Raw genomic sequence first — 23596 nt, forward strand, 5'->3', positions numbered from 1 at the left:
GACAGGCAGGAAGCTGGAAGAACACAGCAAGCCAGGCAGCGTCAGGAGATGGAGAAGTTGATGTTTCAGGTGTAACACTTCTTCAGGACTGAAAAATGGTTACACCCAAAACATCAACTTCTCAAGACTCTCTATCCAGCCACCTCTTGAAGGACGGTTATCAGGAAGGACTCTTCCCCCATCCTCCTGGCACCACTTTGAGACTCATTGTCTTGTAGCAAAATAACCAATGGGTTAAGGTTTGGATCAGGAGTGTGGACAACACTTCAAATTATGTCTGGCTATTCCCCACACTTTTGGCTGATATCAGTGGAAAGAATTAATTTGAAATGGACACTGAGGAAGATTTAACAGCCTAGACAAGTGATTAAGTTAACACGGCGTCTGATTATTGCAAACAGAGATTTGTGTCTTGTTTAGTTGAAATTATACAAACCAGAAAGGAATGTCTGATCACGGTCAGAGTGCACTTGCTCACAGCCCCATGACAAATCAACAACACAGTCAGTGACACCCTGCGCTGAGGCAGCATTTGCTCTGAACAGCTTTGGGACATCATCTGTGATTATTTCCAATACCTCAGCTCAGGCACAAAGCAATACGGGATATTTGACTGTGGGGGATCTCTTGTCAGGTCCACACCCGCCACCAACCCATCTTCTCCTCCCGGCACCTTTCCTGCCACCGCAAACCTGCACCCACACCTACCCCCTCACCTCTGGCCAAGGCCCCACATCCATCAGAGTTTTACCTGCAAATCCACTCGTCATTTACTGTATCCATTGCTCCCGATGCAGTCTCCTCTACATCGGAGAAACAGGACGCCTACTTGCAGAGCGCTTCAGAGAACATCTCTGGGACACCTGTACCAACTTACCCCACTGCCCCGTGGCCGAACACTTCAATTCCCCCTCCGCCAAGGACATGCAGGTCCTGGGCCTCCTCCATCATCATACCTTTACCACCTGAAACCTGGAGGAAGAACACCTCATCCTCCACCTTGGGACCCTCCAACCACATGACATCAATGTGGATTTCACCAGTTTCCTCATTTCCCCTTCCCCTACCTTATCCCAGTTCCAACCTTCCAGTTCAGCACCATCCTCATGACCTGTCTCACCTGTCCATCTTCCTTCCCATCTATCCACTCCACCCTCCTCTCCAACCCATCACCATTACCCCCACCTCTGACCACCTATCGCACTCTCAGCTACCTTCCCCCCAGCCCCAACCACATCCCATTTAACTCTCCACTCCCTCGGTTCACAAGCCTCACAAGCCTGTTGAAGGGCTCTTATCCGAAACATCGATTCGCCTGCTCCTCAGATGCTGCCTGACCTGCTGTGCTTTTCCAGCACCCCACTTTTGACCCTGTAATTTAAACACCACCTGTTATCAGTGGGAGAACAGAATGGACTACAGGAACAGGCTCAGAGGAACAGGAGGACACAATTCAGACCCTCAAGCCTTTCAGCTTTACAACTTTTACAGATCTTGGGGATCCATGCACAAGCCGGAACACAAACAGCAAGTGTCACTACGTACTGAGGTTCTACCTGTCCCCGGTGTTGCAAAGGATGGGCCTGGCCTCGCTGCCGTGGAACACTCCAAGTAGTTGGACCGTTCCGTATCACCTGTCCTTCATGGAGACGTTTATGAAGAAAAACACCTTTGACCATAAGTCCATCAGGAAGTGTTCAGCACGTAGTGTCCTTGAGTCCCTTCGGGAAAAGGAGAGGGTGGATCCTATCGAGCGATCCCCTGAGCAGACTGTCAAAGTCATTTGGCAGAATGCCTCATTGCCAGAACTTTCCAACAAGCACCAAGACATGGCTTGGCTGGTGGTGAGAAGGTCTCTGCCTGTGAGATTCTTTATGCACGCCTGGACTCTCAGCCGCACTGCACACTGCCCTCGAAGCGGCTGCGGGGGGGACGAGACTGTCACACACCTCCTTCTGGAATGTGCCTATGCAGAAGAAGTCTGGAGAGGAATGCAGTGGTGTTTGTCGAGGTTCGTCCCGAGCAGCGCCGTGACGCGGGACTCTGTGCTCTACGGCCTGTTCCCCGGGACGCACACCGAGACGAACATCAACTGTGCCTGGAGGATCATCAACTCCATCAAAGAAACTCTTTGGGCGGTCCGAAACCTGCTGATCTTCCAGCTGAAGGAGTTGACCCTGACTGAGTGTTGCAGACTGGCACATTCCAAGGTCCAGGACTACGTGTTGAGGGATGCGTTGAAGCTTGGGGCAGCTGCCGCCAAGGCGCGGTGGGGAAAGACCACTGTGTAACATCTGCCTGCCTAACGAAGAACAGGGGGCCCACCCAGTCATTTGGGCTCCACTGACGCCTCAGCAGAAGAGCTGGATAGTAAATGTACAGACTTGTACCTTTGAAAAATAAATTTAGATGTCTGCATGTAAAGCAATGTAATGTGTGCATAAGAATGGCATGACCAATTGTATGGAGATCCAAATAATTTTATGAATAAAATATATTTTTGAAATAAAAAAAACTTTTACAGATCTTGGTTCCATAACCTTTAATAGCCTCACCTCACAAAAAAACCAGTTCTGCTCAATATCCAGTGCTCCAGTAATCCTAAGGGAGTAGACTGTTCCAGGTTCATGACACTGGCAGAGCACTTAACAAGGAGGACTGTAAAGTTAAACACTTTTTCTTTTTTTTCTTTTTCTGTCTTTATATTCTATGTTTTGTTTAATTTTTCTGTGTTTTACGGTGGTGCTGGAGAATGATGACACGTTACAACATTTCAGTGTATTTTGTAACAAAATACACATGACAATAAATAAATCAAATCAAATTTCGACTGTCATTTGTGTGGGAATGTGCTTCATGAAACATGGGTCACAAGAATCCAGCAATAGGAGCTGGACAAGCTTCTCTGGTATTCATTGTGGCCAGGGATAATCTTCTGCCCCACTCTACCTCCCTCCCCAAACCCTTGTTCCTCATTTCCCTCAATATCCAAAAGTCTATTGGTTTCCTTTCATGAAAAGGAGCACTCACAGCTTTGAGGGCAAGAATTGTAAACTTTCACAACTCCCTGCAGTGAAAACAATTTCTCCTTATCCCTGTCTTACATAGAGACCATGTTCTCGATGATTCTGATAGACTCTCCAGCCAGAGATCCTGGGATAAAGGCTCTAACTTACAAGAAACAAGTCGGGCCTATATCCATTGAAGTTTAAAAAAAGGAGGTGAGGTCTCATTGAGACACCTAAATGCTGAGGGGACATGTCAGGGTGGATACTGAAAGGGTGAAGGGAGAAACTAGCACTAAGGAGCATTGCTTAAAAATAAATGAGCCCCCATTTAGGATGAAAAGGAAAATAATTTTCTTTTCTCTCAGGCACTGATTTATGACTATTAAGGGGATCAAGGGCTACCGGGAGAAGGAAGAGAATGGAGTTGAGAAACCTATCATGATCGAATAGTGGAGGGGACCCAATGGGCCAAATGGCCTAATTCCACTCCTGTGTCTTATAAGCCCATGGAATTTTCTTTCCCGGAAAACAGTTGAGGTGGGTCATTGAGTAACTCTAAGGCCTAGCTGGATGGACTATTAACTGAGAAAGGAGTCAGAAATTCTACGGGCAGACAGGGAAGGAGATTTGAAGCAACAATCAGATTAAAACGCAGAGTAGGCTTGACAGACTCAGTGGCCTACTCCGGTTCCTAACTCCTAGCTGCATTTCACAGCAGCTGAAGGATTTTATCACCTCTTATACTCCAAACCTCAGGGAATGCTGGCTCTAGGTATTCCACCTGGAGCAATCCCCTCGTCGTAGAATGAGTCTAGTGAATCTTCATATCTCTCCCCAGAAGGAAAGTGCACCTTTTCTTTGGTAAAGAGACCAAGTTGGGCCCAGTATTGAACATATCACCTCATCAAAGACCTGCAAATTTGTAATCTCAGTATCTGATGCATATTTAATTCATTATTCTGCAATCAAAAGCTCGTCTAATGGTGAACATGAAACAACCAAATCTTGTGGATGAGGAGAAACATTAATACACATAAACAGGAAAGTTTGTTGAGTATCAACTTGCAAATTATTTAATGGCAGGTGGTATGGGTGGCATGGTGGCTGTGGGAGAATTTGACAAGAATGGCTTCCACACAGTTTTGTGTCAATTTTGGTCAAATTCTCCCACAGTGGCTCAATGGTTAGCTTCGCCATCTCACAGCGCCAGGGACCCAGGTTTGATTTTACCCTTGAATTACTGTCTGTGTGAAGTTTGCACATTCTCGCCATGTCTGCGTGGATTTCCAAAGAATGCTCTGATTTTCTCCCACAGTCGAAAGATGTGCACGTTAGGTGGATTGGCCGTGTTTAACTGTGCGTAGTGTCCAGGGCTAGGTGGATTAGCCATGGGAAATGCAGGGTTACAGAGATAGTGTGGGGTGGTTGGAGGGAGGTTGGTCCAGGTGAGATGCTCCTTATCAGAGAGGCAGTGTGGACTTGATGGGCCGAATGGTCTGCTTCCACATTGTAGGGATTCTATGAAACAACTATTGATTGTTGCAAAAACCCATCTGATTCACCCGATGTCCAAGGGAGTGAAATCCATTGTCTTTACCATGTCTGACTTAGGAGAAAGTGAGGACTGCAGATGCTGGAGATCAGAGCTGAAAAATGTGTTGCTGGAAAAGCGCAGCAGGTCAGGCAGCATCCAAGGAGCAGGAGAATCGACGTTTCGGGCATAAGCCCTTCTTCAGGAATGAGGAAGGTGTGCCAAGCAGGCTAAGATTAAAGGTAGGGAGGAGGGACTTGGGTGAGGGGCGTTGGGAATGCGATAGGTGGAAGGAGGTTAAGGTAAGGGTGATAGGCCGGAGAGGGGGTGGGGGCGGAGAGGTCGGGAAGAAGATTGCAGGTTAGGAAGGCGGTGCTGAGTTCGAGGGTTGGGACTGAGACAAGGTGGGGGGAGGGGAAATGAGGAAGCTGGAGAAATCTACATTCATCCCGTGTGGTTGGAGTGTTCCTAGGCGGAAGATGAGGCGCTCTTCCTCCAGGCGTCATGTTGCCATGGTCTGGCAATGGAGGAGGCCAAGGACCTGCATGTCCTTGGTGGAGTGGGAGGAGGAGTTGAAGTGTTGAGCCACGGGGCGGTTGGGTTGGTTGGTCCAGGTGTCCAAGAGGTGTTCTCTGAAACGTTCCGCAAGTAGGCGGCCTGTCTCCCCAATATGGAGGAGGCCACATCGGGTGCAGCGGATGCAGTAAATGATGTGTGTGGAGGTGCAGGTGAATTTGTGGTGGATATGGAAGGATCCCTTGGGGCCTTGGAGGGAAGTAAGGGGGGAGGTGTGGGCGCAAGTCTTGCATTTCTTGCGGTTGCAGGGGAAGGTGCCGCGAGTGGAGGTTGGGTTGGTGGGGAATGTGGACCTGACAAGGGAGTCACGGAGGGAGTGGTCTTTTCAGAACGCTGATAGGGGAGGGGAGGGAAATATATCCCTGGTGGTGGGGTCCGTTTGGAGGTGGCGGAAATGACGACGGATGATACGATGTATCTGGTGGTTGGTGGGGTGGTAGGTGAGGACCAGTGGGGTTCTGTGTTCCACCGCATCTCCTCCACTTCCTGCTCCTCCGCCCTTGAACCCCGCCCCTCCAATCACCACCAGGATAGAACCCCACTGGTCCTCACCTACCACCCCACCAACCTCCAGATACATCGTATCATCCTTCATCATTTCCGCCACCTCCAAACAGACCCCACCATCAAGGATATATTTCCCTCCCCTCCACTATCAGCGTTCCAGAAAGCCCACTCCCTCCGTGACTCCCTTATCAGGTCCACACCCCTCACCAACCCAACCTCCACTCCCGGCACCTTCCCTTGCAACCGCAAGGAATGCAAAACTTGCGCCCACACCTCCCCCCTTACTTCCCTCCAAGGCCCCAAGGGATCCTTCCATATCCGTCACAAATTCACCTGCATCTCCACACACTTCATTTACTGCATCCGCTGCACCCGATGTGGCCTCCTTTACATTGGGGAGACAGGCCGCCTACTTGCGGAACGTTTCAGAGAACACCTCTGGGACACCTGGACCAACCAACCCAACCGCCCCGTGGCTGAACACTTTAACTCCTCCTCCCACTCCGCCAAGGACAAGCAGGTCCTTGGACTCCTCCATTGCCAGACCATGGCAACACGATGCCTGGAGGAAGAGCGACTCATCTTCCGCCTAGGAACCCTCCAACCACAAGGGATGAACTCAGATTTCTCCAGCTTCCTCATTTCCCCTCCCGCCACCTTATCTCAGTCCCAACCCTCGAACTCAGCACCGCCTTCTTGACCTGCAATCTTCTTCCCGACCTCTCCGCCCCCACCCCTTCTCCGGCCTATCACCCTCACCTTAACGTCCTTCCACATATCGCATTCCCAACGCCCCTCCCCCAAGTCCCTCCTCCCTACCTTTAATCTTAGCCTTCTTGGCACATCTTCCTCATTCCTGAAGAAGGGCTTATGCCCGAAACGTCGATTCTCGTGCTCCTTGGATTGCCTGACCTGCTGCGCTTTTCCAGCAACACATTTTTCAGCTCATGTCTGACTTACATGTGGTTTCAGAGCCATATGACTGGCTCTCAACTCCCCTCTAAATGACTGAACTAGCTGTTCAGTTCAAAGGCAAATTGGATAGATAATAAATGCTGACCTCATCTACAACATCCACATCACATGAATGGATAACAGGAAACAAAAGCTGTGGTACCTAGAACTAGCTATGGTGGCTCCTTGCCCCCAGCCTCTGTCACCTCTCTCTCATTCAGCACTGAGCAAGATAGAGAAATCTAATAGGAAACATACATTGCACTCAGCATTATAGGATTCAGAATTGCAGTTATCTGAATGGATATTTGCAAAGAACAATTTTCTTTTGTTTGGTGTGTGGACTAAAAATGAGAGAAGAGACACCTTTAAATTGAGAAATCTGAGAAAGAATGTTTGCAGCTATTAAAACCAAATGGGTGGAGCACATTGTGAAATGTTGAGGAAGAATTTCAGATGGAATGGAACTGCCTGTGTGTGTTTAGGGCCACTTGGCCCAGAAACAGTTCTTTGATTAGTTTTTCAATTGGAGCCAGTTATTGTGGGTTCAGCGTAGTAACAACTACTTGATTGGTTCCTGGGAAGGTGGTTCCACCCATGTGTGTGGGCAATACAGGAGACTGTGAAGAGAAAGAATCCATCTCTCCTTCACCATCTTTTTTCTGTGCTGAGTAGCTAACTATTCTCCTCACTTTTCTCTAAACTGTTTTCTCTGGAAATCCCTGGTTGAAACGACCAATGGAAAAACCACCTTCAGAGGCACTGAAAAGGTGATTCCTCAACCAGCGAAAGAAAGACTGAGAATTGGTTGTAGCCACAATCTCATATCATCAGAAAAGAAGCAGAAACAATTGAAGGGAATAAAAGGGACCCAAAAGGAAACAACTCGCTAAAGTCTGTGATTTGGACTGGTGCCAGAATTGTGCTACTTTATTCATTCATTCCCCACCCCTAACACTTGTGTCTTCTCTCTTTCTGCATCTGTATGGAAATTGTAAAAAGTGGCAGAGTTTAAGTTTAGAGTTTTGCAACTTGACTTGTCAGCCTTTTGCCATTGGCTAAAAGGAGTTTGATTACAAGTTATTTTTTATTAATTGAAAATAAATCTGGTCTGCACAGGCTTGCCATCAGAATTAGACTGTTTGATAAAATTAATCAATTTTTCACATATGTATTGATTCCAAGAATAGTGGATCTTGACGTTCATTGCACTGCCCCAGTACATAGGTAATAGACTAATATTAATTGACAATACAACGAGCTAAAGCTCTGTTAGAAACTGTCAGGTGTGAAACATTTGAAAACTTCAGGAGCTGAAGTTCAACTTAAAAATGTGTGGATTTTGTGAAAGGGGAATTCATGTGTTGATCAGGGAGGAGAATGGCAACTCACTGATTCTTTAACTTTCTTCATATGTATCTACACCCAGTACCAAATTCTGGAAATGAATTAATTAAACGCACACTGAAAATTGCATTCCAACATTCTAGCAATGTGAAGACCCACCTTGTTTGAAATAAAACAAAAACATCTTTATTTGCCCAGTTCAGCTGCTGAGGAAAGCTGCTGTCTTTCATCCTCAAAACTAAGTCATTAAATTGAGTGCTTAAAGTCTTTTAATAAAATCACAACTCCCAGAAAGTACTAATTCCTGGATCATGTGATCAGTGCTCAGATTTCAGTATTTGTATAAAATTCTTTTGTTCAGCACCTGTGACCAAATGCTACTGGCCTGTTAGCTCAATAAAAACCCCTGACCAGTCCTCAATGTTCCAGCTCTTACTCCAAAACAACACCGACTCTGTACAGTTATAGTGAGTGACCTTTACTCTATTGAATAAATGCTGACGTTATACAGTTATAGTGAGTGACCCTTACCTTGAATAAATGTTGAATCTGTACAGTAACACAATGAATAGCCCTTTCCCTGCTGGATACACACTGACTCTGACACAGTGAGTGCATGAAGCAATGTGGTGGAGGCAGATTCAATGGAAGGTATGAAGAGGCAGTTACACTGTCACATGGTGGAAGAGTGGATAAGAATGATGAGCAGGGCTATGGGGAGGGGATGGGACTGTAACTCTGGCTCAAGGTGCTCATTCTGAAAGCCAGTACATATACAAGGGCCTAGTGTCCTCCCCCTGCACTGTAATAACTCTCTGATTCTATTGATGTGGGTTACTGATCCAATTCTGATCTAACTTGGGGTTCGAGACTGGGTGTAGCTTGGTTATTCCACCAGGTGACAAGCTCACTAACTGATCCACTGTGGGTATGACCATGTGGTTTGGGAATAGTTTTGTCCGTATGCATTATGGAAATGTCTGACCTGGTGTCACAGGACATTGAATACATTCGGTCACTCCCCAGCCAACACCTCCTCCTTGGCAGCAACGTTCGACTGTCCGCAGGCCGGTCAGTGGGGAAGAACACTGAAATGATAATATCGAGACAAGAATAACTTCTGGGCAAGCCAGAACCTTGAAGCTTAGGTAAAAACAAAAGTCACTGAAAGTACACGGCAGCTCGGGCAGAAGGGAAGAGCGTGAGTTAGTATTGTAGCTCAGCGACATACCCCAAAAACTCATACTTTTCTCCTCAGTGACTCTCCCAGAAAGCTTCAGCCTATTTGTCAAACATTTCATTAATTTGAGGAGAAGTGGCTGTTGTAACAAATATATCAGCTCCTTGATGAGCAAGCTTCCACTCCGGGCTGAGATGAACCAACAGCTTGGTTCTGGTTAAGGGAAGAAGGTTGACACCAGGATTTCTCCAGATTGAGCTGAGGCCATAAATCCTTGAACATTCACAAGACAGACATTTTGACAAAACTAACAAGGCAAGGGAGTACACACTGAATGGTAGGACCCTAGGATGGACAGAGAATTAGAGAGACCTTTGTCTGCATTTGCATAGATTCTTGAAGGTAGCAGGAGAGACAGGTAAGGTGGTTAAGGAGGCATATGGGAAACTTGCCTTTATTAGTTAAGGGGATTGTGGTGGAGTTGCATATGAGTTAGATCACAGCTGGTGTACTGTGTGCTGTTCTGGTCACCAAGTTATAGGAAGGACGTGATTACATTGGATGGGGTGCAGAGGAGATTCACCAGAATGTTGGATGGGCTGAAGTGATTCAGCAACAAAAAGAAAGTAGATTGGCTGGGGTTGTTTTTCTTAGAGCAGAGAAGGCTGAGGGGCTATGGCTTGAGGTGCTTAAAGCTCTGAGGGGCATAGACAAGGTAGAAACCTTTCCCCTTCAGAGAGGGGTCAATAACTTGAGGGCACCACATTAAAGAAGGAGCAAGGGACTTGAGGAAAAATATTTTCACCTAGAGGGTGGTGTGAGTCACTGCCTGAGAGAGTAATAAGGCAGGAACTCCAAGACATTGAAGAAGATTCAAATGAGCAGTTGAAACACCAAAGCAGACAAGGCTATGGACCAAGTGCTCGAAAATGAGAATGGAAGAGATGTCTGCTGGATGGTCAGCGTGGCCAAGATGGGCTGAAGGATCTGGATGCTGTAAAAACTCTGATTATGACAAACAGGATTCAATCTCTCAGCGAAAGTAAAGGTTAACTGTTATTGATCAATGGGGTAAGTCACTGTCTGACACCAAGAACATTGCACAGTGACAAAAGCCAATGAACAGAGAGAGGTGGGAATGGACCTCTGGATAGGGGTTAATACCTCCCTCCCAAAGAGAGCTTGGTGGCAGCTTTCTTCTTGCTTTCACTCTGATTAAAGCTTTCTCATTCTGTTATTGACTGAAATCCTTCATCTGCTCATTAATGGGTTTGATCCTGCCAGTGAACAAAGAACAAAGAAAATTTACAGCCCAGGAAGAGGTCCTTCGGCCCTCCAAGTCTGAGCCGATCCAAACCTACAGTCTAACCTGTTGCCCCATTTCTAAGCATCTGTATCCCTCTGCTCCCCACCTACTCATGCATCTGTCCAGACGCAACTTAAATGATTCTACTGCGCCTGCCTCTACCACCTCTGCTGGCAACACGTTCCAGATGCCCACTACCCTCTGTGTGAAGTACTTGCCGTTTGTATCCCCCCTAAACTTTCCACCTCTCACCTTGAAAGTGTGACCTCTTGTTATTGAATCCTTCACCCTGGGAAAAAGCTTGTCTCTATCCACCCTGTCTACACCCTTCATGATTTGGTAGACCTCAATCAGATCCCCCCTCAATCTCCTTTTTTCTAATGAAAATAAACCTAATCTACTCAACCTCTCTTCATAGCTAGCACCTTCCATACCAGGCAACATCCTCGTAAACCTTCTCTACACCCTCTCCAAAGCGTCCACACCCTTTTGGTAATGTGGTGACCAGAACTGTACACAGTATTCTAAATGCGGCCGAACCAATGTCTTGTACGATTTTAACATGACTTGCCAGCTCTTATATTCAATACCCGGTCCAATGAAGGCAAGCATACCATATGCCTTCTTGACCACTCTATCCACCTGTGCAGCAACCTTCGGGGTACAATGGACCTGCACTCCCAGCTCTCTCTGCCCATCAACTTTTCCCAAGGCTCTTCCATTCATTGTATAATTCGCTCTAGAATTAGTCTTTCCTAAATGCATCACCTCACATTTGTCTGGATTGAAATCCATCTGCCACTTTTCCGCCCAACTCTCTAGTCTATCTATACTCTCCTGTGTTCTCTGACAGTCCCTTATGCTTTCTGCTACTCCACCAATCTTTGTGTCATCTGCAAACTTGCTGATCATACCAACAGTGCCCTCTTCCAGATCATTTATGTATATCACAAACAACAGTGGCCCCAACACTGATCCCTGTGGAACACCACTGGTCACCTTTCTCCATTTCGAGAAACTCCCTTCAAATACTACTCTCTGTCTCCTGTTGCTCAACCAGTCCTTTATCCACCTAGCTAGAACACCCTGCACACCATGTGACTTCACTTTCTCCATTAGTCTATTTTGGGGAACCTTATCAAATGCCTTGCTAAAGTCAATGTATATGACATCAACAGCCCTTCCTTCATCTAACAACTTGCTCACTTCCTCAAAGAACTCTATTAAGTTGGTAAGGCACGATCTCCCCCACACAATACCATGTTGCCTACCACTGATAAGCCCATTCTTTTCTAAATATAAATAGATCCTATCCCTCAGTACCCTCTCCAGCAACTTCCCTACTACTGACGTCAGGCTCACTGGTCTGTAGTTACTGGAATATCCCTACTACCCATCTTGTACGGGGGACAACATGAACAAACTTCCAGTCCTCTGGCACCTCACCTGTATTTAAGGATGCCACAAAGATATCTGTCACGGCCCCAGATATTTCCTCTCTTGCCTCCCTCAGCAACCTGGGATAGACCCCATCTGACCCCTGGGGATTTGTCCACCTTAATAACCTCTATCCTACCCAACACATCTTCCCTACTTATGCCAACGTGATCCAGACTAATCAAATTTCTATCTCTAATCTCAACATTCATCATATTCCTCTCCTCAGTGAACACTGATGCAAAGTAATCATTCAGAATCTCACCCATTCTCTCAGGTTTGACACACAGCCTTCCTTCATTATCCTTTAGTGGACCAATCCTTTCTCGAGTTACCAGCTTGCTTCTTATATAAGAATAAAATTATTTGGAATTCTCCTTAATTCTGCTCACTATAGCTATTTCATGACCCCTTTTAGCCCGCTTGATTCCTCATTTAAGACTGGTCCTATTCTTCTGATATTCCTCCAGGGCTCGTTCTGTTCTTAGCTGCCTGGACCTTATGTACGCTTCCCTTTTCCTCTTGGCTAGTCGTACAGTTTCTCCTGTCATTCACGGTTCATGAATCTTGCCTTTCCTATTCTTTGCCTTCAACAGGACATGCCTATCCTGCAATATCTTTAACCTATCTTTGAAAGCCTCCCACATCTCAAATGTGGACTTCACTTCAAATAGCTGTGTCCAATCCACATTTCCCAGCTCCTGCCTAATTTTGATATAATTGGCCTTGACCCAGTTTAGTACTCTTCCCTTAGGACCACTCTCTTCTTTATCTATGAGTATTCTAAAACTTACAGAATTGTGGTCACTGTTCCCAAAGAAATCCCCCACTGCAACTTCTACCACCTGTCCTGGCTCGTTCCCCAGTGCCAGGCCCAATATGGCCCCTTCCCTCATCGGACTATTGACATACTGATCTAGAAAACTCTCCTGGATGCTTCTTACAAATTCTACCCCATCCAGACCTCTGACGTTAAATGTATCCCAGTCAATGTTGGGAAAATTAAAATCTCCCATCACCACTACCTTATTGCCGCTACATCTTTCCATAATGTGTTTACCTATTTGTTCTTCTACCTCATGCTCACTGTTGCGAGGTCTGTGATACAGCCCCAACAATGTCACTGCACCCTTCTTATTTCTCAGCTCCACCCATAATGCCTCACCACCCAAGACTTCTATAGTGTCCTCTTTTAGCACAGCCGTGATATCGTCCCTGACCAGCAATGCAACTCCACGCCTCCTTTTACTTCCCTCCCTGTCCTGTCTGAAGCGTCTATATCCTGGAACATATAGTTGCCAATCATCATGCCCTTCCTTCAACCAAGTCTCTGTGACTGCAATAATGTCATACTCCCAGGCACCAATCCAAGCCCTAAGTTCATCTGCTTTACATACTGTACTCCTTGCATTAAAGTAGATGCATTTCAGATCACCAGTTTTTTTGCGTTCATCTGCTCTCTGCCTACTCTTCCCTTTATTAATGCTATCTTCATAACTCTTACGGTCTCCAGTCTCCACCTCACTGCCTACTTGTTTTCTCTTCTGATTCCCAGTCCCCTGCCACATTAGTTGAAAACCTCCCCAACAGCGGTAGCAAAAACTCCCCCAAGGACATTGGTTCCAGTCTGGTTCAGATGTAGACCACCCATTTTGCAATAGTCCCACCTTCCCCAGAACTGCTCCCAATGTCCAACAAATCTGAACCCCTCCCTCCTACACCATCTCTCAAGCCACGTGTTCATCCTGCCTATTTTTTCATTTCTACCCTGGCTAACACGTGGCACTGATAGTAATCCCGAGCTCAGTATCTTTGAGGTCCTCCTCTTTACCTTCTCTCCTAGCTCCCTGAATTCTTCTTCCTGCTATTAATGCAGCAGGAACTGAGAGTTGGCTCAACAACGTGGACCAAACCTGCACAACATCATCTCTGGGCTCCAATGGGTACTCTTTTGAACAAAAGTGCTCAGTGCCTGGGATTGAGGGACTTGGCACCAAAACATCCTCATCAAATATCAGCACCTTCCAAACCCACAACCACTTCCATCTAGAAGGACAACGGCAGCAGATACATGGGATCATCACCACCTTCAAATTCTCTCCATCCCACTCAACGTCTAGATTTGGAAGTATATCACCATCCCTTCAGTGTCGCTGGGTCATAATCCTGGAATTCCCTTCCTAAGGGCATTGTGGGTCAACCCACAGCACATGGACTGCAGCGGTTCAAGGAAACAGCTCATATCCACCTTCTCAAGGGGCAACATTAAATGCTGTCCCAGCCAGCAACACCCACATCCCACAAACAAATTTTAAAAAGACAAAGGGGTCTGCTCAGAATCATCCCCACTACTGCCAACCCCCTGTCCACTCCATCTCCAAGTGTCACCTCCCTAGACGTCACTCACCAGTGCCTGGAATCCAGTGCTGATCCTAAGCATCAGGGCGAAGTTGTACCAGAAACATCCACTGCTTGTCTACTGTGGATTCCAGTATTTGCAGTTCTCTTTGTCTCTGTCATCCTTAAGAGCTGCCAGTCACTGGCATTGGCTAGTAACGCACTTTCAAAGAAAGATTTAGGATTTTTCCCCACAACTCTCAGACCAATAGAAGGACATGGATGATGGTAAGATTTGGGAAGGGTATGTTGATATTCTAGGGCATATCACTATTAAAAAGGAAGCAATGCTGGTTGTCTCGAATAACATTAAATTTGAGAAAGCCCCAGGGGCTGATGGGATCTACCCCAGGATATTGAGGGAGAAGAATTCTGGGACCTTGACAGAAATCTTTGTATCCTCTTTAGCCACAGGCGAGATCCCAGAAGATTGGAGTATAGTCAATGTTGCTCCTTTGTTTAAGAAAGGTAACAGGGATAATCCTGGAAATTATAGGCAGGCGAGCCTTACATCACTGGTTGGGAAATTATTGGAGAAGATTCTGAGAGACAAGATTTACTTGCATTTGGAAAAGAATGGACTTATTAGGGATAGTCAACATGACTTTGTGTGGGGGGAGATCTTGTCTCACAAATTTGATTGAGTTTTTTGAGGAAGTGACAAAGGTGATAGATGAGGGAAAGGCAGTGAATCTTGTCTATATGGACTTTATTATAGAATCCTTACAGTGTAGAAGCAGGCATTTCAGCCCAACAAGTCCACACTGATTCTCCAAGGAGTATCCCACCCAAACCCATTCCCCTACCCTATTACCTTGTATTTACCATGACTAATGCACCCTAACGTACACATCCCTGAACACTATGGGCAATTTAGCATGGCCAATTCACCTGTCCTGCACATCCTTGGACTGTAGGAGGAAACCAGAGCACCCAGAGGAAACCCGCATAGACACGGGGAGAATGTGCAAACTCCACACAGACAGTCGCCTGAGGATGGAATTGAACCTGGGTCCCTGGTGCTGTGAGGCAGCAGTGCTAACCACTGGGCCACCGTGCCTTACAAAACATTTGAAAAGGTCCCTCATGATAGGCTGGTCCACAAGTTTAAGTCACATGGCATCCACTAAGACTTGGTAAGTTGGAAACAAAATTGGCTTGTTCATAGAAGACAGAGGGTAGTTGTGTTTTTCTGTCTAGAGGTCTGTGACCAGTGGTGTTCCACAAGGATTAGTGCTGGGACCTTTCATGTTTGTAACATATATATAAATGATTTGAATGAAAATGTAGGCAGTCTGATTACTAAGTTTGCAGGTGACATGAAAATTGGTGGAATTGTAGATAGTGAGGAAGGTTGTCAAAGAGTACAGCAGGAAAGAGATCAGATGGAAAGTTAAGCAGAGAAATGGCAGAAGGAGTTTAATCTGGATAAGTGCGAAGTGATGTATTTCAGGAGGGCAAATACAATGGAAATGTATACAGGAAATGATAGGATCCTTTGATGCATTGAAATACAGAGGGATCTTGGGGGCAAGCCCATAGCTCCCTGTAAGTGGCAACACAAGTGGATAACAGGTAAAGAAGGCGTAGGTATTCTTGCCTTCATCAGTCAGTAAATTGTGATGCAGCTGAATAAAACTTTAGTTAGACCACATTTGGAGTATTATGTGCAGTTCTGGTCACCACACTATGGGAAAAATATTGAAGCTTTGGAAAAGGCGCAGAAGGGGTTTACCAGAACATTGCCTGGATTGGAGTATATTAGCTATAAGGGGAGGTTTAAAAAACTTGGATTGTTTTCATTAGATTGTCAGAGGCTGAGGGGCAACCTGATAGCAATGTAGAAAATTGTGAAGCAGAGATAGGGTGGGTAGTCAGTGTTTCTTTTCCAGTGTAGAAATATCAATTACTCGGTGGCATTGGTTTAAAATGAGAGGGGAAATGTTTAAAGGAAATATGGGGGGGCAAGTCTTTGTTTACACAGAGTGTGATGGGTGCCTGGAAAGCATTGCCAGGGAAGGTGGTAGAAGCAGAGATAACAGAAACACTTAAGAGACATTTAGACAGACACATGAACTGGCAGAAATAGAGTGATATGGACCATGAGCAGGCAATTGGATTAGTTTAGAATAGCATCATGGTCAGCACACATTTGGTGGGGCGAAGGGCCTGTTCCTGTGCTGTACTGTTGTATGTTTTAACAGTAGTGTGCTCCAAGCTGGCATCACACCCAATGCCAGTTGTAAAGCAGTTTCCTACCTGTCCACTGGTGATTTCAGTAAAGCAGTACCCAAACACAGACTCTGCATCCAATCGGGGGTCAGCAGTGAGAGGCCCCTGGCGCTCCTGTGGTGTCCGGTTTTGTGGTTCTCTCTGAGATGGTGGCTCCTGGACGTGGAGCTGAGCAGAATTTGTGTGTTTCTCTCCGACCACTTGTGTGACCTGATGAACCTTCACTGAGACTTCAGGAGGATGCTGGACTCGGAGATTAACGATTGACGGAATCAGTCGGTCTGCTGGAATCAGCACATTATTTGCAGTTAGAGATCACCGTCCAATGGGGAGTGCAGCAATAAATCAATGTGCAATGACGGCACAGGGTAATGAATGACTGTGTAATGAAGGAGCAGAATAAAGGACAATATCCAATGGGAGAATAGAGGAATGAATCATTGACCAATGGTGTCAGAAATCAGACAGTACCATCCCTTGGGAGGATGGCTCACCTGTGGCAGGGCTGTGAAAGAAAGATTAAGGGTAAATTTTCCAATACAATTACATCAGTTATCAATAGGGTTGTTTGGTGCAGACAGGGAAGTGAGGAATATCAAATAAAATTGGAAACAATCAGGAAACCTATTTGAAAGCTACTGATTCTGAGACAGGTAAAGATAAAGGGAGATGGTGAAAGAGTGGGAATAATCAATGACAAAATGGATGAGCTAATTCTATTTTCTCTTCTAAGAATTGGGATTGCTGTTAGATTAGACCATAAACTTTTAAAGTTGAAACTAGCGTACACTAGACTACATACTGACTGATGATCCTCAGTCCTCTCTCTTGTACACATAGAAAGCTTTTCTAATTCCATAGGATACGCAGCACAGACACAGGCCATTCAGCTCAGTCTCTGCAGATTTGATTCAAACCTCCTTCCATTTTTTCTCATCTCAAACTTGAAAGGGCTCAGAAAAAACTTACAGGGATGTTGCCAGGATTGGAGGGTTTGAGTTATAGGGAGAGGCTGAACAGGCTGGGGCTTTTTATCCCAGAAGTATTGGCGGCTGAGAGTGGCCTTATAGAGGTTTATAAAATCATGAGGGGCATGGATAGGGTGAATAGTCAAGGTCTTTTTCCCATGAAAGAGGGAGTCCAAAACTAGACAGTATAATTTTAATGTGAGAAGGGAGAGATTTAAAAGGGACCTGAGGGGCAATGTTTTCACACAAAAGGTGGTGCATGTATGGAATTAGCTGCCATAGGAAGGGGTGGAGGTGAGTACAATTGCAACATTTAAAAGGCATCTGGATAGGTACATGAGTAGGAAGGGTTTAGAGGGATGTGGGCCAAATGCTGGCAAATAGGACTACATTAATTTAGGATATCTGGTTGGCATTGATGAGTTAGACAGAAGGGTTTGTTTCCATGCTGTACAAATCTATGACTATAGTATGTAAATGTACCTACCAGAGAAGGAGCAAACCTCGATTTTCTCTTGGGAAATTAAGTAGGGCAAGTGACTGAAGTGTTAGTAGGAGAACACTTTGGGACAAGTGATCATAATTCTACTAGTTTTCAAATAGTTATGGAAAAGGATAAGTCTTCCATAAAAGTTTAAGTTCTTAACTGGAGTAAGGCCAACCTTAATAGTATGAGACAGGAACTTTCAAACGTTGATTAGAGAAGACTGTATGCAGGTAATGAGATAACTGACAAGTAGAAGGCTTTCAAAAGTGTGATAATGAGGGTTCGGAGCCATCATGTTCCTGTTAGAGTGAAGGGTAAAACTGGTAAGAGTAGGGAACAATTGATGAATAAAGATATTGAGGTTCTAGTCAAGGATAAGAAAGAATCATACATTAGATATAGACAAAAGGTATCAACTGAACCTCTTGAAGAGTAGAAAGAGTGTAGGGCATTCTTAAGAGGAAAATCCGGAGGGAAAAGGAGGGATATGAGATTGCCTTGGCAGATAAGGTTAAGGATAATCCAAAGGGATTCTACAAGTACATTAAGAGCAAAAGATCAATGAGGTTGTCTATGTGTTGAACCTCAGGAGAAGGGAGAGATACCAAATGAATATTTCACGTCAGTTTTTACGGTGGAGAAAGAAATGAAGGTTAGAGAACTCAAAGAAATAAATATAGATGTTTTGAAAACAGTTCACATTACAGAAGAAAAGTTGCTGGGGGTCTCAGAAAACAACAAATCTCCAGGATCTGACCAGGTGAATCCTAGGATGTTAGGGAAGAAATTGTGGGGCCTCCAGCAGAAATATTTGTATCAGTGATAACCATGGGTAAGGTGCCGAAGGATTGGAGGGTGGCTAAAGTGCCTTTATATAAGAAAGGCTGTAATAAGGAGAAGCTTGGGAAATATGGACCTGTGAGCCTGATATCAGTGGAGGGTAAGTGGTTGGAGGTGAATCTGAAAGATAGGATTTACATGCATTTGGAGAGGCAATGACTGATTGGGGATGGTCAGCATGGTTTTGTGTGAGGGAAATTATGTTTCACAAACTTGGTTGAGTTTTCCGAGGAAGTATAAAAAACAGTTGATGATGGTAGAGGGTAGGCGTTGTTTACATGGTTTTTAATAAAGCCTTTGACGAGATTCTGCATGGTAGATTAATTAGTAAAGTTGGATCACATAGGATTCAGAGTGAACTTGTTAAAGAATACAAAATTGGCTTTATGGTAAGAGACAGAGTGTGGCGGTGGAGGGTTGTTTCTCTGACTGGAGACCTGTGACCAGTGGCGTTCCACAGGGATTGGTAATGGGTCCACTTTTGTTTGATATTTATATAAATGATTTAGATGAGAATATAGGAGGCATGGTTAGTAAGCTTGCAGATGACACAAAAATGGTGGACAGTGAAGAAGGTTATCTATAATTACAAAGAGATCTTGATCATTTGGGCCAATGAGCTGAGGAGTGGCAGATGGAGTTTAATTTGGATAAATGTGAGGCATTGCACTTTGGTAAAACAAACAAGGGCAGGACTTATACCATTAAAAGTAGGGCCTTGGGTTGGGTGGTAGAACAGAGAGACCTAGGGGTTCAGGTACATAATTCTTTGAAATTTGCATCACAGGTAAACAGGATAGTTAAAAAGGTATTTTGCACAATTGCCATTGTAGCTCAGACCTTTGACTATAGGAGTTGGGATGTCACGTTGAGTTTGTACAGGACAGCGTGAAACCTCTTTTGGAGTACTGCTATAGGAAGGATATTATTAAGTTGGAGAGGGTTCAGAAAATATTTACTAGGATGCTGCCGGGAATGGAATGTTTGTGGTATAAAACTAAGTTGGGACTTTTTTCACTGGAGTGTAGGAGGTTGAGGAGTGACCTCATGGAGGTTTATAAAGTCACGAGGGGCACAGATAAGATGAATAACAAGGGTCTTTTTTCAGGATGGAGGAATTCTGTGGAGAGGAGAAAGTTTTAAAAAGGACATGAGGGGCAACCTTTTTTTTATGCACAGGGAATGGTTTGTGTTTGGAATGAACTTCCACAGGGAGTGGTGGATGCAGGCACAGTTACAACATTGGAGAGACATTTGGATAAGTTCATGAATAGGAAAAGTTTGGAGGGATATTGATCAAACATAGGCAGGTGGGACTAGTTTAGTTTGGGATTGTGGTCGGTGTGGACTACAGTCATAAAAATGTATAGCATGAAAACAGACCCTTTGGTCCAACTCGTCCATGCCGACCAGATATCTTAACTTAATCTAGTCCCATTTGGCAGCACTTGGCCCATATCCCTCTAAACTCTTCCTATTCATATACCAACCAGATGTCTTTTAAATGTGGCAATTGTACCAGTCTCCACCACTTCCTCTGGCAGCTCATTCCATACATGCACCACTCTGTGTGAAAACGTTGCCCCTTAGATCCCTCTCATATCTTTTCCCTCTCACCCAAACCTATGGCCTCTAGTTCTGGACTCCCCCACCCCAGGGAAAAGCCTTTGTCTATTTATCCTATCCATCCCCCTCATGATTTTATAAACCTCTATAAGGTCACCCCTCAGTCTACAATGTTCCAGGGAAAACAGCCCTAGCCTATTCAGCTTCTCCCTGTAGCTCAAATCCTCCAACCCAGGCAACATCCTTGTAAATCTTTTCTGAACCCTTTCAAGTTTCACAACATCCTTCTGATAGAAAGGAGACCAGAATTGCATGCAATATTCCAACAGTGGCCTAACCAACATGATGCATAGCTGTAACATGACCTTCCAACTCCTGTACTCAATACTCTGACCAATAAAGGGAAGCATACCAAACGCCTTCCTCACTATCCTATCTACCTGTGAGTCTACTTTCAAAGACTATGAACCTGGACTCCAAGGTCTCTTTGTTCAGCAACACTCCCCAGGACCTTACCGTTAAGTGTACATGTCCTGCTCTGATTTGCTATTCCAAAATGCAGCACCTCAAATTTCTCCAAATTAAAATCCATCTGGCACTCCTCAGCCCATTAGCCCATCTGATCAAGATCCCAATGTACACTGAGGTAACCTTCTTTGCTGTCCAATACACTTCCAATTTTGGTGTCATCTGCAAACTTACTAACTATACTAGTTAGACCGAAGAGTCCATTTCCATGCAGTATGACTCCATGATACTCTCTATTGGATTGAGTTGACAGTTAACTGCCAAGCTAAGTCTGTTAACTGGAAAACCCAAAGATTGATAGATCATACCAAACATCCCATCCCTTCAGAAAAGCACAGTTGGTCAGGCAGCATCCGAGGAGCAGGCGAATTGACATTTTGAGCATAAACCTATGCCCTCTAGTTCTGGACTCCCCGACCCCAGGGAAAAGACTTTGTCTATTTATCCTATCCATGCCCCTCATAATTTTGTAAACCTCTATAAGGTCACCCCTCAGCCTCCGACGCTCCAGGGAAAACAGCCTCAGCCTGTTCAGCCTCTCCCTATAGCTTAAATCCTCCAACCCTGGCAACATCTTTGTAAATCTTTTCTGAACCCTTTCAAGTTTCACAACATCTTTCCAATAGGAAGGAGACCAGAATTACACGCAATATTCCAACAGTGGCCTAACCAATGTCCTGTACACCCACAACATGACCTCCCAACTCCTGTACTCAAGGTTTGTTGGAAGCACTAGCTTTTGGAGCGCTGCTCCTTCATCAGGTAGCTGTGGAGCAGGACCATAAGACATCCTGGTCCAATAGCCACCTGATGAAGGAGCAAAACTCCGAAAGTTAGTGCTTCCAAATGGACTATAACCTGGTGTTGTGTGATTTTTAACTTTGTCCACCCCCCTCGAATGCTGGCTCCTCCACATCATGTACCTAATCAGCCCATGTTCTCAAAATTAAAATATAGTCTCCAACATTAGACGTGATTCCATTATTGGACATTTGCTAAATAATGCTGAGTGTGGTACAGTTCCATCTAGCATTATCAGTCAGGATCACAGTGTGGTATACAGTACATACTGGAAGGTAGATAAATGAATACAAAGGGCCCTATTCTTTGTAGATAGAAAGAGCATGTATATACATGGTATCTGACTTAATTCAGCAGAATAGGTGACCACCATTCACTGGTTCATTTCTGAGACCAAATCCTTGACCAATTAGAGTCAGCTTGCCTGATTTAAATTTAAACAACAAACTTTTAATTACCTGTTAATCATTATGTACCTGGTGCATGGCAATGGCATGACCATCCACTTACCAACAAACTAGCATTTGACCCTTATGGGAAAAAATGTAATTTACCTTTACACTGATATTCTTACAAAATGTCCTGTGTGCGAAGCAAAAGGCTTTGTTAAAATGTGGGGTTTTTTGTCCAATACTCTAGTTCTACTGTATCAAATCATTGAGTCTTAAAGAGAACCCTAGAGATACAGAACTTGGAGAAGTTTATAAAGGTGAATTTCAGAAGTTAATGTCCTCACAGCTGAAGGCAGTCACTAAAGCCACCATACTTAAAGTGCACGATACGAATATCAAAGGTAAACATTGAAGGAATGTGATTGTCTGTCGGGTAGGAAGGCTGGAGGAGGTTGGAGAGATAGGGAGTGACAAGGCCAGAAAGAAATATATTTTCCAATTATTTATGTGCCTGCTACTCTTTATAGTGGCACATTAAAGCATTTCAGTCTGTTTCTCACAGCCTTCTGTGTCTGGTTACTTACAAAGCAGTTTCAAATCTGTACAATAATCTTACAATACCCTGTGAACTCCAACAATGTTTCCCATTGTGTGCTTGTTTAAGTGACAATTACATACTCCAGGACAAGATTAATGTTCTGACTGGCCAAACATTAAAAATATTAAAATGACGATAAACGGGTTTAGTAAATGGCTTTTGTTAAGTATTATTGCGCCTGGAAGCAAGTGGACTTGTGCTTGGCCTCAGGAGGCTGATTAACAGCCAAACAATCACTCCCAGTTTGTTCTCCACAGTGACCCAGCTATTTAAAATTGCCAGTTTCTATCCCTTTCTCAGAATCCCAGTTTCTATAATGACTGCACAGTAAATCAATAAACTTTCTACTGTAGATGTCCTTTTGTTTCGACCAATTTAAAATAATTGAATGCCTATGTGGCCAGTAAAATGTAAGTTTTCTATTCTGCCATTTGCAGTGGACACTTCGACCTCTTAGATGCAGAAACACTGTGCGCCTAAAACTTAAAACTGACCACACATCATTCCAGACTTGGCTCTTCACCCCAACTCCAAACTGTCCAAGATGCCATTACCCAAGCTGCAAGCAGATTCCACCCCAAAATGAAACAAGGTTACGTTTAGTTTAGCGATGGAAAGGGATAGGTATGTGCCACAGAGCAAGAGTTATAGATAGGGGGAAGGGCATTATAATGTGATTAGGCAAGACTTAGGATGCATAGAATGGGGCAGCAAAATGCAGAGGATAGGGACAATCAAAATGTGGAGCTGGTTTAAGGAACACATATTGCATGTCTTTGATAGGTTTGTCCCTGTCAGGCAGGGAGGAAGTGATAAGGTAAGGGAACCATGGTTTACTAAAGAAATTGCATCTCTTGTTAAGCAGAAGAGGGAGGCTCATGTGACGTTGAGGCGTGATGGTTCAGATGAGGCGATGGAGAGTTACAGATTAGTTAGGAAGG

At 44.7% G+C, this 23596-nt stretch overlaps 1 protein-coding gene across 5 annotated transcripts in view; it reads right to left on the reverse strand.

The window, feature by feature from the left end:
- Window positions 1-23596, reverse strand: part of LOC122544774 (latent-transforming growth factor beta-binding protein 4-like) — a 257894-nt gene that overhangs the window by 166995 nt on the left and 67303 nt on the right. For all 5 annotated transcript variants that reach the window (XM_087984070.1, XM_087984072.1, XM_087984071.1 and 2 more), the window contains 2 exons: window positions 16503-16759; window positions 8909-9011 (listed from right to left, as the gene is read on the reverse strand). In XM_087984070.1, the coding sequence (XP_087840196.1) occupies window positions 8909-9011; window positions 16503-16759 (360 nt within the window). The remainder of the gene's footprint in view (window positions 1-8908; window positions 9012-16502; window positions 16760-23596) is intronic.

This window comes from Chiloscyllium plagiosum, unplaced genomic scaffold, assembly GCF_037043375.1.
Source record: "Chiloscyllium plagiosum isolate Xiang-an unplaced genomic scaffold, Cpla_swu_hap1 HiC_scaffold_47, whole genome shotgun sequence".
NCBI classification, from domain to species: domain Eukaryota; kingdom Metazoa; phylum Chordata; class Chondrichthyes; order Orectolobiformes; family Hemiscylliidae; genus Chiloscyllium; species Chiloscyllium plagiosum.